The sequence below is a fragment of the Balaenoptera musculus genome, chromosome 2 (genome assembly GCF_009873245.2).
Source record: "Balaenoptera musculus isolate JJ_BM4_2016_0621 chromosome 2, mBalMus1.pri.v3, whole genome shotgun sequence".
NCBI lineage: Eukaryota > Metazoa > Chordata > Mammalia > Artiodactyla > Balaenopteridae > Balaenoptera > Balaenoptera musculus.
Window position 1 is genome coordinate 150,749,851 of NC_045786.1, and position 16,305 is coordinate 150,766,155.

At 42.0% G+C, this 16,305-nt stretch overlaps 1 protein-coding gene across 2 annotated transcripts in view; it reads right to left on the reverse strand.

Annotated features, from left to right (window-relative positions):
* The window catches only part of SPTLC2 (serine palmitoyltransferase long chain base subunit 2), a 116,387-nt gene extending 100,798 nt beyond the window's left edge, over positions 1-15,589 (reverse strand). The window contains exon 1 of one of the 2 annotated variants that reach the window (XM_036842132.1): positions 15,275-15,588. In XM_036842132.1, the coding sequence (XP_036698027.1) occupies positions 15,275-15,403 (129 nt within the window). In that variant the 5' untranslated portion in view covers positions 15,404-15,588. Of the gene's footprint in view, positions 1-15,274 lie in introns of both variants that reach the window. The other variant, XM_036842134.1, reaches the window with a different exon arrangement.
* Positions 15,590-16,305: the final 716 nt, after the last annotated feature.

Genomic DNA, 16,305 nt, shown 5'->3' on the forward strand with positions numbered 1-16,305 from the left:
CTTTCCAGCTGGAGAGGCCCCAACACTGGATGGTTCTGTAAGGAGCCTGGTCATCAACTTGCAGTACCTCACAGAGCCAGCCCACATCCCACTCTGAGCTCCTGCTGGAAACATTGCTCTCCAAGCTGGGGGTTGCTGGGGAGACAGGCAGAGGCGGCTAGTCTCTCCTGCCAGGCCACCACGCAGGCTTTCGCACTGACAGAGTGGCTGACAGTTATCTCCCAACCTGACCTGGCTGCGGCAGGACAAGGGCTAGGCTTGATGGTGGCCAGGCTTGCCGGCTCCCAGCCTGGGATACCCCTGCCCTGGACCTCTCATTTCTCTTCATTAGTTTATTTTTCAATGCACCTTTAATTTGCAAAGAAATAAAACTAAGATGTAGGGAATTCCCTGGCGGTCCAGCGGTTGGGACTCCACGCTTTCACTGTCGTGGGCCCGGGTTCGATCCCTGGTGGGGGAACTAAGATCCTGGAAGCCATACAAAGCAGCCAAAAAAATAAAATAAAGTGTAAAAAAAAAAATTTTAAGAAAATTGACTGTTTAGGGAAAAAAAAAACAAACCCTAGTTAGAGCTTTTCCTCATATCATACTGTGGAAGAGAGAGCTAACTCGCCCCTTGTATATATTCTCTGTAAGTTCCCGTTAGTAACAGGTTCTCTCAGTTTTAGCTGGGTGCAAGGCTACCCAGCCACAGTCCACATTCCCAATCTCTCTTGCAGCAAAAGGTAACCGTGTGAGGAATTTGGGCCAATAGGAAGTGAATAGAAATGGTGAGTACCAGGGCTGGATTACATCCTTTAAAACAGCAATTGCTTTCTCTCACTTCTCTTTCCTTCTGCCTGTGGCCTAGAACATAGATGTGGTTGAAGATGCTCACTGAAGACAACATCCTCAAAGACTGCAAGACAACAAAGAAGATACCTCATCACCTACCTGCCCAGGACTACCTGTCTATCTCCAGACTTCACAAAGAGAAATCATTTCTATCTTGTTTATTTAAATGTCACATTTATAGCAACAGAAACAAAAACATCAGAAAACAATATTGAGACTTTCGCTTCTAAGTGGGAGGTAATATGTAGAGGCAAGCCATCACTTTCACAGAAAAACTACATAAAACTAAACAGATTACTCAAAACAGGAAGTAGTTTTAAAGACAATGAAGAATTGTTTTCCATGCAAAGAGGACAAGATGACCTAAAATTCCAAAGAGGGAAAAGCCTTTCCTTAGTGAGCTGCAATTGCTAGTCATTTTCTCTCCTCCTGGTATTTGCAGAGTTTGAACAGGAACTGATCATAACTGGACTTGCCAGAGGCAGAGAAACTCTACCAAGAGAAAGAAAAACCAGCAGAGTCTATAACAGCTATATAGGTTAGTATGAAGAGTCCCAGATACGTGACCAGTTTTCTGCATAGGACGTTTACTAAGTGCTGGAGAAGCTGGGGAGATGGACTAGAAAGGTGACTTGAAATCAACCACAGTCTTACAATGCTTAAGAGGTGAAGTCATAACAGAGGGAGGGGCCTGCAACAAACACACAACAGATCTCATCCTTGAGACGCTGTACTCACTAGAGTGAACTGAATCTACCTAAAAACTCAGCCCAGGACTTCCCTGGTGATGCAGTGGTTAGGAATCCGCCTGCCAATGCAGGGGACACGGGTTCGATCCCTGGTCCGGGAAGATCACACATGCTGCGGAGAAATTAAGCCCGTGTGCCACAACTACTGAGCCTGCGCTCTAGAGCCCGCAAGCCACAACTACTGAGCCCATGTGCCACAACGACTGAAGCCCGCGCGCCTAGAGCCCGTGCTCTGCAACAAGAGAAGCCACCTCAATGAGAAGCCCATGCACCACAATGAAGAGTAGCCCCCACTCGCCGCAACTAGAAAAAGCCCACGCACAGCAACGAAGACCCAACGCAGCCAAAAATAAAAAATAAATTTATTAAAAAAAAAAAAAACTCAGCCCAGCCCACCCAGCTCAATCCCTGGTTAGATGGAGGTGCTCAGGCCCTTGCCATATCTAAGACAGCAAAAGGCAAAAACAACATTGACTTTAGTCTCTGCAGGTCTTTTATTCACAGTGTCTAGCAATCAATCAAAAACTCCTGCTTTCCCAGGAGGCTGGGAGAGAAAATAGGAGTATGACTGAAAAAGAGAAGGCACGGTATACAGTAGTCTACAGTCACCTTATATTTCAGTACTGCTAGTCTTGGGAAATCTCTCACCCCTTGATTCCTCCCTTTAATTTCATGTCCCCAGAAGTGTAGATCCCTGTTTAAGTTTTTTAACATTTCTAAAACTACAAAAATAATTTTCAGACATCAAAGACTCCCCTAGGAACCCAGAGCCCCCTTTCTACCAAAGAGCTCAACATCATCATAATCATCTCATTCTTTTCACTCATTCAACAAATATTTCATTTCTATCTATATGTCAAGATCTGTACAAGGTATCTGACCATACAAATAAGAGATAGTCCTTTTTCAAGTCTTCAAGAATTCTGCATTTTTTAAGAGAAAAAGCATGCAAAGATCAGCATTCTTTTCACTCATTCAACAAATATTTCATTTCTATCTGTGTGTCAAGATCTGTACAAGGTATTTGACCATACAAATAAGAGATAGTCCTTTTTCAAGTCTTCAAGAATTCTGCATTTTTTAAGAGAAAAAGCATGCCAAGATCAACATGATTTTTGAGATAAAAGAATAAAGAAACTATCTTAAGGGATACTGTCTAAAGGGATTTATATGTAAATGTAGAGGACGAAAAATGCACACAAAGTGAGAAGCATTTCTATTACAAGTAATTCTCAAGTTGTCTCACTTTTCTTCTTCACATTACTAATGACAACCCCAAGGAAAATTTAAGCTATTTGTCCAGTCACAAGAAAGTTAGATTCAAAGTCAGGACGAGAATCCAAGTCTCTACATTTTCCATTTGTTACCATTTCTTAGTCATATTCCTGAGATTTTCTATGACTCAAATTTTCTTTTAATTATTTCAGAGATAATACAACTTTTTTTTTTTTTTAAAGAAATTCACGTTCTTTTATTTATTTATTTATTTATTTATGACTGTGTTGGGTCTTCGTTTCTGTGCGAGGGCTTTCTCTAGTTGTGGCAAGTGGGGACCACTCTTCATCGCGGTGCGCGGGCCTCTCACCATCGCGGCCTCTCTTGTTGCGGAGCACAGGCTCCAGACGCGCAGGCTCAGTAATTGTGGCTCACGGGCCCAGTTGCTCCGTGGCATGTGGGATCTTCCCAGACCAGGGCTCGAACACGTGTCCCCTGCATTGGCAGGCAGATTCTCAACCACTGCGCCACCAGGGAAGCCCAATCTGATTGTTTTAAAATTATCAGTGGCTTAAAATTAGAATTTCACTTTAAACTCAGCCTGCGTGCTCATTTTTGCTATTTCATATAATTAGCTATTTTTGCTATTCATATTATCAGCTATACGTGGATTGAGATAAATGGTTATATGAGTTTCGTTTCCCCTGCTAAAAAAATGTCTGTTTTTAGGAAACGAGAACTAACACTAATTAACTTAGCTGCCCTGGAAATAACCTGCTTCCTTTGCTTACATACAAAGCCACAATTGTACGGGAGGCGATAAAGATATTATCCTTTAGCATGTACAGCAGAGGTCTCCAACAGATACTTCCATCACAGTCTTCTGTCCATTTTAACACTGGGTTGTCATTTTTTGTTTTGGCCGTGCTGCATGGTGGCTTGTGGGACCTTAGTTCCCCAACCAGGCAATGAACTGAGGCCATGGAAGTGAAAGCGCCAAGTCCTAACCACTGGATCACCAGAGAACTTCCTTGGGTTGCCTTTTTATTGTTGAGTTATAAGAGTGCTTTATACATTCTAGATAACAAGTCTCTTATCTGCTATATGATTTTCAAATATTTTCTCTCATTCTGTGGATTGTCATTTCACTTTCTTCATGGTGTCCTCTGAAATACAAGTTTGTAATTTTGATCTAGTACAATTTATCTACTTTTTCTTTGGTTGCTTATACTTTTGGAGTCATAGCCAAAAAACCACTGCCTGATCAAAGTCTACAAAGGTTTATACCTATGTTTTTTCCTAAGAATTTTATAGCTGTAACTCTTACATTTAGGTCTTTGATCCATTTTGAGTAATTTTTCTGTACGTGGTATAAGGCAGGGATCCAAGCTAGTCCTTTTACATGTGGACGTCCAGTTGCCCCCCACACCATTTTTTTAAAAAGGTCATTCTTTTCCCCCCTTGAATTATCTACTCTTGCAAAAAAAATCAACTGAGCATAAATGTAAGGGTTTATTTCTGGACTCTCAATTATATTCCACTGATCTCCAACTTTGTTCTTCTTTTTCAAGACTTGGTCTATTCTGGGTCCCTTACATTTTCATGTGAATTTTAGGATCAGCTTGTAAATATCACCATAAAAACCAGCTGGGATTTCAATGAGTTACACTGAATTTGTAGATTAATCTTAATATTAAGTTTTTCAATCCCTGAACACTGGATGTCTTTGCATTTATTTAGATCTTTTTTGATTTCTTTCAAAATGTTTTGTAGTTTTCAATGTACAAGTCTTGCACTTTTTCTGTTGCATTTTTTCCTAATCATTTAATTCTTTTTGATGCTATTGTGTGCAAAAGTTGTGCTTTGATGACTTTAGGGTAATTGCTCTATACTCTAAGGTCATAAACATTTTCTTTTATATGCTAGAGTTTTATATTTTTTGATGTTCACATATGAATATCTAACAACCTAGGATTGATTTTACAGAGTGGTGTGAAGTTGGGATCTATATATTTTTTTCCATACCACTTGTCTCAGCACCACTTAATAAAAAGGCAATCCATTCCCCACTGATTTGAAATGCCACCATCCTTATCTATCAAATTCCATATTCATAGTGTACTCTTTCTGGGTTTTCTATTCTGCTCCATTTATATACTATTTGATCAAAATCTACTGCCTAAATAACTGTAGTTTTATGGCAAGTCTTATTATCTAATAAAGATGACTACTCCCACCTAATTTTTCTTCAAAACTGCCTTGGCTCTTCTTGGCCCTTTGCTTTTGCACATGCATTTTAGAATCAATTTGTCAAGAAAGAATGAGAGAGAGGGAGGGAGAAAAAGAGAAGAAAAAAACACTTGGAAGGTAGGATTTTAACTGGAACTGCATTGTCTTAAAGATCAATTTGAGGAAACTGACACTTGTAACACATTTTCACCTGTGAATTTTAGGAACCCAAGCTGACTCTGTGTAACATTATATTTTGAGATAGTGGTTTTATTCACTTAAAGATATGGTTTGGATCACTTAAATGGTGGTCCACTGCATTTTAGAAATCAGAAAAAAAAATTTTAATCTTTAAACCTCCTTTAATTTATTTTACAAAATGACATTCTGATTTTATACACATGTGCGCACACACACACAAACACACTCATCTTCTGAGTGAGCAATCTCATTTCTAGGCATTTATCCTAACAAAAAAAATCAAAAGTGTTAAGAGAAGTACAAAGGGCTCATATATCAGAAATACTGAGAAAAGTCTAAACATTATGCATGAGGATTGGTTAAATAAATTACACTATGTATCTGTACTATGGAATTTACGCACCCTTTAAAAGAATGATGTTTGTGGGGGAGGGGCTATACAGGGGTAAGGGGAAAAAGGGTTATTATGGGATTACATGAAATCATGTGCGTGGAAGTTTTTTTCTTTTTTTGGCCATGCCGCACAGTTTGCAGGATCTTAGTTCCTGGACCAAGAATTGAACCCGCGCCCTCGGCAGTGAAAGCACGGAGTCTTAGCCATTGGACTGCCAGGGAATTCCACTGTGTGAAACTTTTGAAAATTGTAAAGCACTATAGAATTTACAGAATCTTTCATTCAACTAAAAAAAAAAAAATACATTGTAGGGACTTCCCTGGTGGTCCAGTGGTTAAGAATCCACCTTCAAGTGCAGGGGACGTGGGTTCGATTCCTGGTCGGGGAACTAAGATCCCACATGCCGCGGGGCAACTAAGCCCATGCCACAACTACTGAGCTTGCATGCCGCAACTAGAGAGCCCACGCACTCTGGAGCCCGTGCACCACAACTAGAGAGAAGCCTGTGCCACAACGAAGATCCCACGTGCCGCAATGAAGACCCAACATAGCCAAATAAATAAATAGGTAAATATTTTTTAAAATACATTGTAAGAAAATGATGTTTGTCTCTACTGACTGATGAGAGATTATATTCATGATACTAAGAGGAAAAAAACTGTAAAATAGATGTAGTACGATCTCTTTTATGTAAAATTGTAACCCACTCCATCTCACATTTATATATATATATATACACACACACACACACACACATACACATTTATATGTATATATATACATATACACACACATCTATAAATATATGGCAGGATATATGTCAAAATGTTATAGTATTTATCTCCAGGTTATAGAATTTCAGGAGATAAAGCTGACCCTTGAACAATGCTGCGGTTAATCTCAGTATAATTTATAGTTGGCCCTCCGTATCCAAGGTTCCTCCACATCCACGGATTCAACCAACCACAGACTGTGCAGTACTGTAGTATTTACTATTGAATAATATCTGCATATAAGTGAACTGGTGCAGTTCAGACCTGAGTTGTTCAAGGGTCAACTGAATTTATTTTCTTCATATTTTAATGTGCTGGTTTAATGTTCTGCAAGTATGGTGTTTTTCCAACTCATATATTTTCATATAAAATAGTATGTAAAGTATGTTGACTTTACAAGAGAAACACTACATCTGTTCATTTTAAATCTTATTGAAAATATGCAAATTTTCAAGAAATACTTGTTTTTAAAACTAAAAAATTTAGAACTTTCAAGTATATAAACTCTTGTAAAGAGTGTAACACAGGTGCTATTCTACTTAAGGGCAAACTCTCCCCACTGAAATTTTAAATCCCCACGAGAGAGGGTTGTTGGGTTCATTTTGGCATAGGTACCTACCGCTGTGCCAGTCAGTTACAACCCAGGAAATCGGTCATATTGCACAGATGTGACCACCAGGGACCCACCCCTGGTATAAGGGAGTATTCCCAGAGAAGGGAGACTGATGCGAACTGGGTTGCCTTTCCAGTTCGTGTCCACTACAAAGCCAGAGTGGAGGGCACGGTGTTACAGGCCTAGAACATGTTAGAGGTGGAATAAAGCTCAGAAGAAGATGCGGAATTTGTGGCAGAGCTGCACTGGTACGCAAAACTGCTATTACATCTGTCTGTCACACCTTGATGCTTATCTAGAGATAGGAAAGTGCTACAGAGGTGTGAGTGGCAAGTGAAAATAACAACTCCTGTGCAGAACATGACTGCCCAGAGTGCACAGGATGACGCTGACTGAAATCCTGCAGTGCATATAGACTTGGAGGGCTGCATTTTTGAGTTTTCAATAGGAATATGGTAATGTCAAAATATAGGTTTGTTTCCCAGCTGGCTTTGGAAGCACTTCTTAGTCCATTCCATATGAGATACTTACCCACAAAAATTCGGGAACTTACCCTGATTGCAAGAAAAAATGTGGACTCCCTACTTTTCAAAATTTGCCTGCCAAGAAAAAGAGGACACTTCTGGAAATATATGTTCAGAGTGTGGCACAGCTTGTGTGATGGGCGTAAAGCTCCTAACTATTTTCTCTAGTATGGGTAGCAGGCAGTAGTGAGAGGCTAGTACATTTCAGTAAAATTCCAAGAAAAGATCAGTCTCTATAACCAACTCCCAAGAGATGAAATCTATTGTCATCCCTAATATCTAATTTAAACTCCTCAAAAATTACCAGTAAGTTCTGAATTGCCAAGTCCAGTGACATGATAGAGTAAGACAAAGAATACAACCCAGGCTCTATTAACTTCCTAACTGGGCCAGTTATTTAAATGATTTGGAATTCAGTCTTACTTGTAAAATGGAGATAATATTCACCTACCAAGGGCCCTGTGAAGATCAGATAGGTTAAAAGGCTGGGAGAGGCCCTGGCCACAGTAAATGATACCTATTACTATTATTATTCTTGGTTTCTGACCACCAAGATGTTGCTTACCACTGCTTAAAGAAACACCCTCGGGCTTCCCTGGTGGCGTAGCGGTTAAGAATCTGCCTGCCAATGCAAGGGATACGGGTTCGAGCCCTGGTCCGGGAAGACCCCACATACCGCAGAGCAACTAAGCCCGTGCGCCACAACTACTGAGCCTGCGCTCTAGAGCCCATGAGCCACAACTACTGAGCCTGTGTGCCACAACTACTGTGCACAGCAGTGAAGACCCAACACAGCCAAAGATAAATAATAAATAAATAATTAAATACATAAATTCTCTTAAAAAAAAAAACCCTCCATTTCCTTGGGCTTTCACACACCACTTGCCAACACTTCTGTTCTTTCTCAATCAACCTTCTGCAGCAGTGGCGTGTGTTTATGCTTGCCTTCTCGCAAGAACGTTGATTCCCCAATATTACATCCTTGGTGCCTCCTCTTGTTGCTTAATGCCCTCTTCTATCTACTTTGCCAATTCCCATGGCTTTAACTACCACCCATTCGTTCCTTCAACTAAGATTTCCTGAGTTCCTATTACATACCAGGCACAATTCAAAGAGTATAACCTCAGATGTTTGCTGAAGGGGCCTACTTATTGGCAGCAAGAGGCTTATTTAGAATAATTCAAAACCACCACATTTGTCAGGTCAGTACTTTATCTGTACAGTAGTTTCTAAAGCTTTCCAAGTCATAAAAATTTTTGAATATTTTCCCCGACCTCAATATGTGTTATTTGGAGTAAGGCTGGATCACACCCATGGTCTGAGTATAACTGCATATTTCACTGTACTTAGAAATTATCAGAAAGCTGGGAGTTCCCTGGTGGTCCCTTGGTTAAGAATCTGCCTTCCAATGCAGGGGAGGCGGGTTCGATCCCTGGTCGGGGAACTGAGATCCCACACACAGCGGGGCAACTAAACCCGCACACCGCAACTACTGAGCCTGTGCGCCACAACTAGAGAGAAGTCCCTGCACTGCAACGAAGAGCCCTCGTGCAGCAATGAAAGATCCCGCGTGCTGCAACTAAGACCTGGTGTAGCCAAATAAATAAATAAATAAATATTTTTTTTAAAAAAAAAATAATAAAAATAAATAAAAATGAGCCACCAACACAGGGGTTATCTCAATCCTTTAGGGTCTTACAGTATACATGCATTATTTCTACAATCAGAAGCAAAAATTATTTTAAAACAAAAGGAAAAATTGCCACCTTAACCTTCATAATGGGTCTTGAAGGTAGTCTCAAAGACAACAAATGTTAAGATAAATTTTCTGAGCTTATATCAGTCAAGAGCAAAAGGCTTACTTGCTTAATGGGTTTAATGGGTCACAAATTACAAATTATATTATAGAAGCCTTCTTAGAAGCTATTCAGAAGGCAACTGGCTTTTGAGGCCACAAACCATGTATTTAATCAAATAAGGCACACCCACTCAGAATGCAAACACAGCCTCTACCCATCCTCTCAATTGCCTATTCTGCCAATAAACACTGCTTCTTTCTTTCAAAAATGGAATCTGATTGAATCTCAACCAATTAACTACTCCTTCAGAACACTATGAAGTTTCTGGGGCACCTAGTCCAACCTTAAAACGTGGGCAAGTCTGCATTCCCTGAATATCCAAGTTCTAAAATACTATATTAAGAATACAGTGGTTTATGTATTAAACACGGGTCTCATTTCCCAAGAATTTTTATTAAAGAGAATTCCTGAGTACCTCAAATGACTCTGGAATCTTTCACATCCAACTAGTAAGACTTGAAATGTTCTTCCCCTTGGAACAAAAAGCATTTGAAACAGAAATCTAGTCTCATAAGTTGTAAACAGTTAACAACATTATTTTTGCAAAGCTTTGAGGTCTTTGGATGTGTCATCAGGCCCTGCAAAACTTGAACAGGTATACTGGCCATTCTAGCTACTCCTCCAGTTCCTGTGTCATAACTAACTTCTCCTTTTCCCAGGTAATGTTTCCTCTCAGTGGAAACAAAAGCCTAGTAGCTACTTAGTAAACCACCTTTCATTAGTTATTCATTTGCCTTCTTCTAAGTATAAGAAGCAAAACCAGCACTTTGTTCTTTCTACTTTTCTTACCTTATCATTTAAATAAGAACATAACTCGTGCCCCAATTCCTCTTTAAGAATCTTATTTATTCTGGCAGCTAGAAGGCTATCATCCTTCTAATATCTCATTAAAACTATTCCTAAAGGGAAGAATCTTAGGTCCAAACTCTCTCAAAGGCAGATAATTTTTTTCTTCCATATTTGTTAACTAATTAAGGAAGGTTAAATGTGTGAACAAATCTCAAAACTTCTTTAAAGAAATGGAAGACCAAAAGAAAGTAATGTTAACAAGGGGCTTTAAAAGTAGAAACCAACTGTATTATATTTCAGGTGCAACCAAAATATGGCATTTATTTAATCAAATGTTAAATCCACAGTAATAAACTCTTGGTAATTAAGATCACTGAATACTCCAAATTGCTGCTGAGAAAATTTCCTGCAAAGCCTCTAGAGGTCTTTAAAAATAGGATGGAATCATCTATCAAGATTAGTTTTAATAAAGCCCTACAAATAGAAAAGGGAATGAATTACATAAACCCCTAAAGGTTCCTTCCAGCTCTAATTCCGCCAAAGCTTCCAATTCTCTTTCTAAGTTTCCTTAATACTAATTGCCACCTGTTACCTCAAAAAAGGCTGACCCTCTTCTCTCACTCCTCTGAATGGCAGGGAGGAAAAATTACCGTTTCTCTTCCTTGTGAAAACTCTATCTACCATCATCATTAAAAAACAGTAATGTCTACGCCCATAAAGATGGCTACCGTAAAGAAAAAACCTAATTCTCCTGTGATGTCTCTCCTTTACTCTCACACTACCTTGCCGCTAACGCTTTTGACCAGATGTTTGGGGGGCGGGGGGTGCACACCACTAAGCAATACTGTGACATCAGCTGGGTGTCCTACATTGTTTTTTCCTTTTTTTAAAAAGTGAAGTATATAGTTAATTTACAACGTTGTGTTAGTTTCAAGTGTAGGTGTCCTACAATTTAACTTACTTCTATCACTATCTACCTGGAGATAGCGTCATATCCCACAGGTAAGGGCTCAGTCCCACAAGACTGCCTCCACCCCAACTTCAGATGCCAATCTCAAGTCCAGGTTGTCACCTGTGCTTCTGACCAACCAGAGGTTCCTGGGACTCTCTCTTCGTAGAGCAGCTCACAGAACTCAGGAAAATTGTTTACTCACTGTTTACCAGTTTATTATAAAAGGATATTATAAAGGATCCAGATGAACACCCAGATGGAAGAGCTATGTAGGGCAAGGAATGTGGGGAGGGTCACGGAGCTTCCAGGTGTGCCACTCTCCCAGCATCTCCACGCGGTCAGCAGCCCAGAAGCTCTCGAAACCCAGTACTTTGGGGGCTTTTATGCAGGCTTCAGCATGTAGGCATGATCGATCATTAACTCCACTTCCAGCCTCCCTCCCCTCTCTGGAGAACTGGGGGGTGGGGCTGAGAATTCCAAGTGTCTATTCATGGCTTGGTCTTTCTGGTGACTCCCTCCAGGAGCCCACCAAGAGTCAGCTCCTTGGAATTAAAGATGTTTCTATTGTCTAGGAAATGTCAAGGGATTTAGGAGCTCTGTGTCAGAAACTGGAGGTCAAAGACTAAACATTAGGACAAAAGACGCTCCTAGTGCTCTTATCGCTTAGGAAACTACACAGGTTTTAGGAGTTCTATGCCAGCAGCAGAGGAAGTTATGTACATATATTTTTTTGTCCCTATAATCTCACAGCTACTATCAAAGAAAAAAAAAGGAAATAACAATTGTTGGTGAGACTGTGGAGAAATTGGAACCCTTGTGCACTATTGATGGGAATGTAAAATGGTACAGCCACTGTGTAAACAGTAGGGTGTTACCTCAAACAATTAAAAATACAATTACCACATGATCCAGCAGTTCCACTTCTAGGTATATACCCAAAAGAATCATGGTTGCACATCCATGTTGACAGTGTCATTATTCACAACTGAAACATGGAAGCAAACTGAGTGTACACTGACACATGAATGGCTAAGCAAAATGTGGTATACAGATACAATGGAATATTATTCAGCCTTAAAAAGGAAGTAAATTCTGATACATGCTACAACATGCATGAACCATGAGGATGTTATGCTAAATGCAATAAAGTCAGTCACAAAAAGACAAGTACTTTTACTTATATGAGGTACTTACGGTAGTCAAATTCCTACAGACAGAAAGAATGGTGGTTGCCAGGGACTGGGAGGAGGGGAGATTGCAGTGATACTGTTTAATGGGTATAGAGTTTCAGTTTTACATGATGAAAAGAGTTATGGAGATGGGTGGTGTTGATGGCTGCACAACATTATGAATGTATTTAATTCCACTGAATCGTACACTCAAAAATGGTTAAGATGGTAAATTTTATGTTATGTGTATTTTACCACAATAAAAAAAAATTTGGAAAAAAAACCCCCCAGAAAACAAAACCAAACAGTAACGTCTGATTGTTTCATAACGTCCTTTCTACCACAGGAGCTATTTACTCAAACTCTAAACCCAAATCAAACAAAGAGGCAAGCATATACAGACTCCTGAGAGGGTAGAGGGATCTTAGAAGTTTCTAACTTCTCTTCTGTTCATTAAAAGACAAATGGTGGAATATGTGAGGAAATGAACTTATATCCTGGGTTTAAAAACCCTGTTACAGGGCTTCCCTGGTGGCACAGTGGTTAAGAATCTGCCTGCCAGTGCAGGGGACATGGGTCCGGGAAGATCCCACATGCCACGGAGCAACTAAGCCCATGCGCCACAACTACTGAGACTGTGCTCTAGAGCCCATGAGCCACAACTACTGAAGCCCACGCACCTAGAGCCGGTGCTCCACAACAAGAGAAGCCACCGCAATGAGAAGCCCGCACACGGCAACAAAGAGTAGCCCCTGCTCGCCACAACTAGAGAAATCTTGTGTGCAGCAACTAGAGAAATCGTGTGTGCAGCAACCAAGACCCAACGCAGCCAAAAATAAATAAGTTTATAAAAAAAAAAAAAGACAAAACCCTGTTACACTCTATTTTAGTAAAGGCAAGACACACGCCTGTGCACTTGACATCTTATGTAATTTTTACGGCATAATTGGCAATATTTCCCCCAGAAACTGGGGAAAAATACACAGGGCTTGGAGCACTAGCATATCACTTTAATCGAAACAAAAACAACTTTAAAAAATATTTTAAAGATACTCTTGCTCTCATGAAGTTTCTTTTGCTTAAGGAAAAAGAAAGGGGGAAAAAAAACACCCCACAGACAATAGTCCTCCTATTCGTGTAAAAGCTACATACCTAAAGTCTTTGTTTTAAAAAGACTCTTGAGAAACTGTTTTCTAGAAGGGATACTGCAGCCCTAAACATTCTTTAGGGCATTCCACCAGACCATTCTTCCAAATGCCACCATTGTGCCTTGAGTGAAATTTTTCACTAAAATATATTAGAAGAGTCAGGCAGATTTTCCAGTTATACAGATTTTTAAATTTCATGTTAGCAACTTGGTATTTCTTCATCTTATCAGTCATCAATCTCTGAAGAAATGTCATGCCCACCAATGCTAAACTGTTCAGGATTATGGGAGGGAGAAATCTGATTTACTACTAACTCAGAACATAAGTGTGTTAAGTGAAAAGAGCACTTAAACACAAAGCACCTCTACCGTGTGGACACCTTGCTCTTGATTTCCTTCTCCCTCTTAAAAATCGTAACGCACTCACTGGCCTGCAATGTATTTTCTAACTCCCACCATTAGGTTTCCCTTTTACAATTTATACCACAACAATTTTGTCTTATTAGCCATTTACACTGCTAGGAAAACAACTTCTTCCATGGCTTACAATGAGCTGATTCTTATCACTTCCTGTCTCACACAATTATTTCTTCAAAAATGAAAACAAATTTTTTGAATCTGTGTATTATGTTGCCTTACGCCTTACAACTTCAGGGGAGGTCAAGTCTCTTTTATGTATTTCCCCCCAACTCTTGTGGTCTTAATATCTCAACCTGACCCGGAGAAATGCTTTATTTTCTGTTTCACATCAAACAGTAACAGGCCTAATCTCTCCTGTCTACTGACTGGGGGAGAAGGCTGCCAGATATTTACAGTAATGCCAAATTACAACAGTCACATTTCCTGCCGTGGGGAAGAGACTATTTGTGAAAAAAAATGATTTCCTTAATTTCTTAAAGAGATTTATAAGCATCAAAGTCAACTGCAGACATCTCAACACTCTCTTCCACCAACACTGACCTTGCATCTTTTTAAACAGCTCATCGTTAAAAACACATTTCAGCAGAATAGCTGTCAGTCCAGAGAACGTGAAGCTTGATATTAATTACTGCCTTGAATTCAGAACTTTTCAAAATATTTCAGAACCGCCTGGACTGGGTTGGTGATTCAGCCTTGGTGAATTAGTACAGACTCACCACAAGTCACCACCAGGCTAAACCATCCCCTCGTGGGATAGCACTCTTGCTCAAGGGCTCAGCAGGACCACCTAACTCAACCTGGAGCCCGAGATGGGGTCTCACCTCGGGCCAAGACCATAACGCTTTTTAGGCTCTGGACCGGGTTCACTGCCAGACTTGTGGTCCAAGGCCTTACTTGTAGACGGGGGTAGGTACGTGGTAGGAAAAGACGGGGTGTGTTTCCGCCTGGTCCCACCTCCTAACTTGCTTTGCCTCCTGAGGATCCTAAATGTGGTTTTCCCTGGAGGGCTTCAGAGCTCTAGGAGGAAGCAACCACCCGAAAGCCACAGGAGGGAGCCTCGGGGGGATCCTCCTGGGGTCCGAGGGGGCACTCCCTGCCTCTCCTGGGGGGCAGCCCCCACTTCTGGCGGGATCGGGTAGAGGAAGTAGCCCAACCTCCGGCGGGAGGAGAGGAAGACCTCAGGCGCGGAGAGACGGAGGGAGCCCCAGCGCCGCCCTTGAGCCTTCCGGCCCGGGGCAGGCCCAGTCAGCGCCCGGACACTGCCGCCAGCACACCTGAGCCGCGCCCGGGCCCGCGGACAGTCACCGCGACCCCGCCCGGCCTCGCCGCCCCTCCACAAGGGCGCCAACCCGCGGGGTCCCGGCCCACCGACCCCAGCCCGGCCCGGCCGCCTGGTCCCACAGTACCTGGCTGGCAGCGGCTGCGGCAGAAGCGGCGCTGCTCCTCACGTACCCGTTGCGCACCTCCCCGTTCGCCACGCAGTCGTTCGCCCGCACCGGGCGACGGCAGCAGCAGCCTCCCGGCTCCGTCCGCATCGTCCCGGCAGCACTAGGCGCAAGGCAGTATCCGTAAGCGGCGGCCGAGGCGGCAGCGGCTCCAAGTCCCGCTCCGCACCCCTCCAACCTCCCCGAAACCGGAAATGGCTGCACGCCGCCGCCAATTCCCTGCCGGGCCGTCACATGGGGGCGGGACCCGCTCCCCCGCCGAAGCAGCGGCTCGGCGTCGGCTGGGCCCGGGAGCTGGAGACCAGGCGGGGCGCGCAGGAGTATCGTGAGCCTGAGGACCGCTGACCAATCTGGAGGAGGAGGAGGCGGACCCCAGGCTCCCACCTGGCCAATCACGGGGTGGAATAAAGCGGCTCGCGGGTGTCAAGGGAGTTTTCTGAAGCGACCTTTAGACCTGGGACCAGGTCTCTAGAGCGGGTTTCCTTTTTTGGACAGGTGGCACCCTCTCTGCCCTTGCCTCCCGGGAAGTTCTCGGGTTTGAATCCCAGCCCTTAATTTAATTAGCTAATTCTTCTGTGGGTTTTTATAGTACGCCTTTTTCGACATTCCCTCACCATTCTTCAATATGCATCATACATTAACACATTTTAAGTAATGATTCGGGTGTCTCTTTGCCCTTCACATCTGTCCCTTTGCCCTTCACATCTGTCCCTATCAGGGTTTTCTGTACAACTTCCTTTTAAGAACACTTCCTTGAAAGTCAAGAAACCTGGTCTCGTTCCAGCTCTGCCAGTAACCAGAAGCTAAACCTTGAGTGTTTAACCACTTTGGGAGCCAAATTCTTTAAAATGGAGTTAATACTTCCTGCTTCATAGACTCATTGCAAGAATGACATTAATAAGCCACTTTGCACCTATCACAATACCTGGCTCATATTAGAAGCATAATGTATACATATTATTTTTCATCACTTTAGCTCTATATTCCCATAG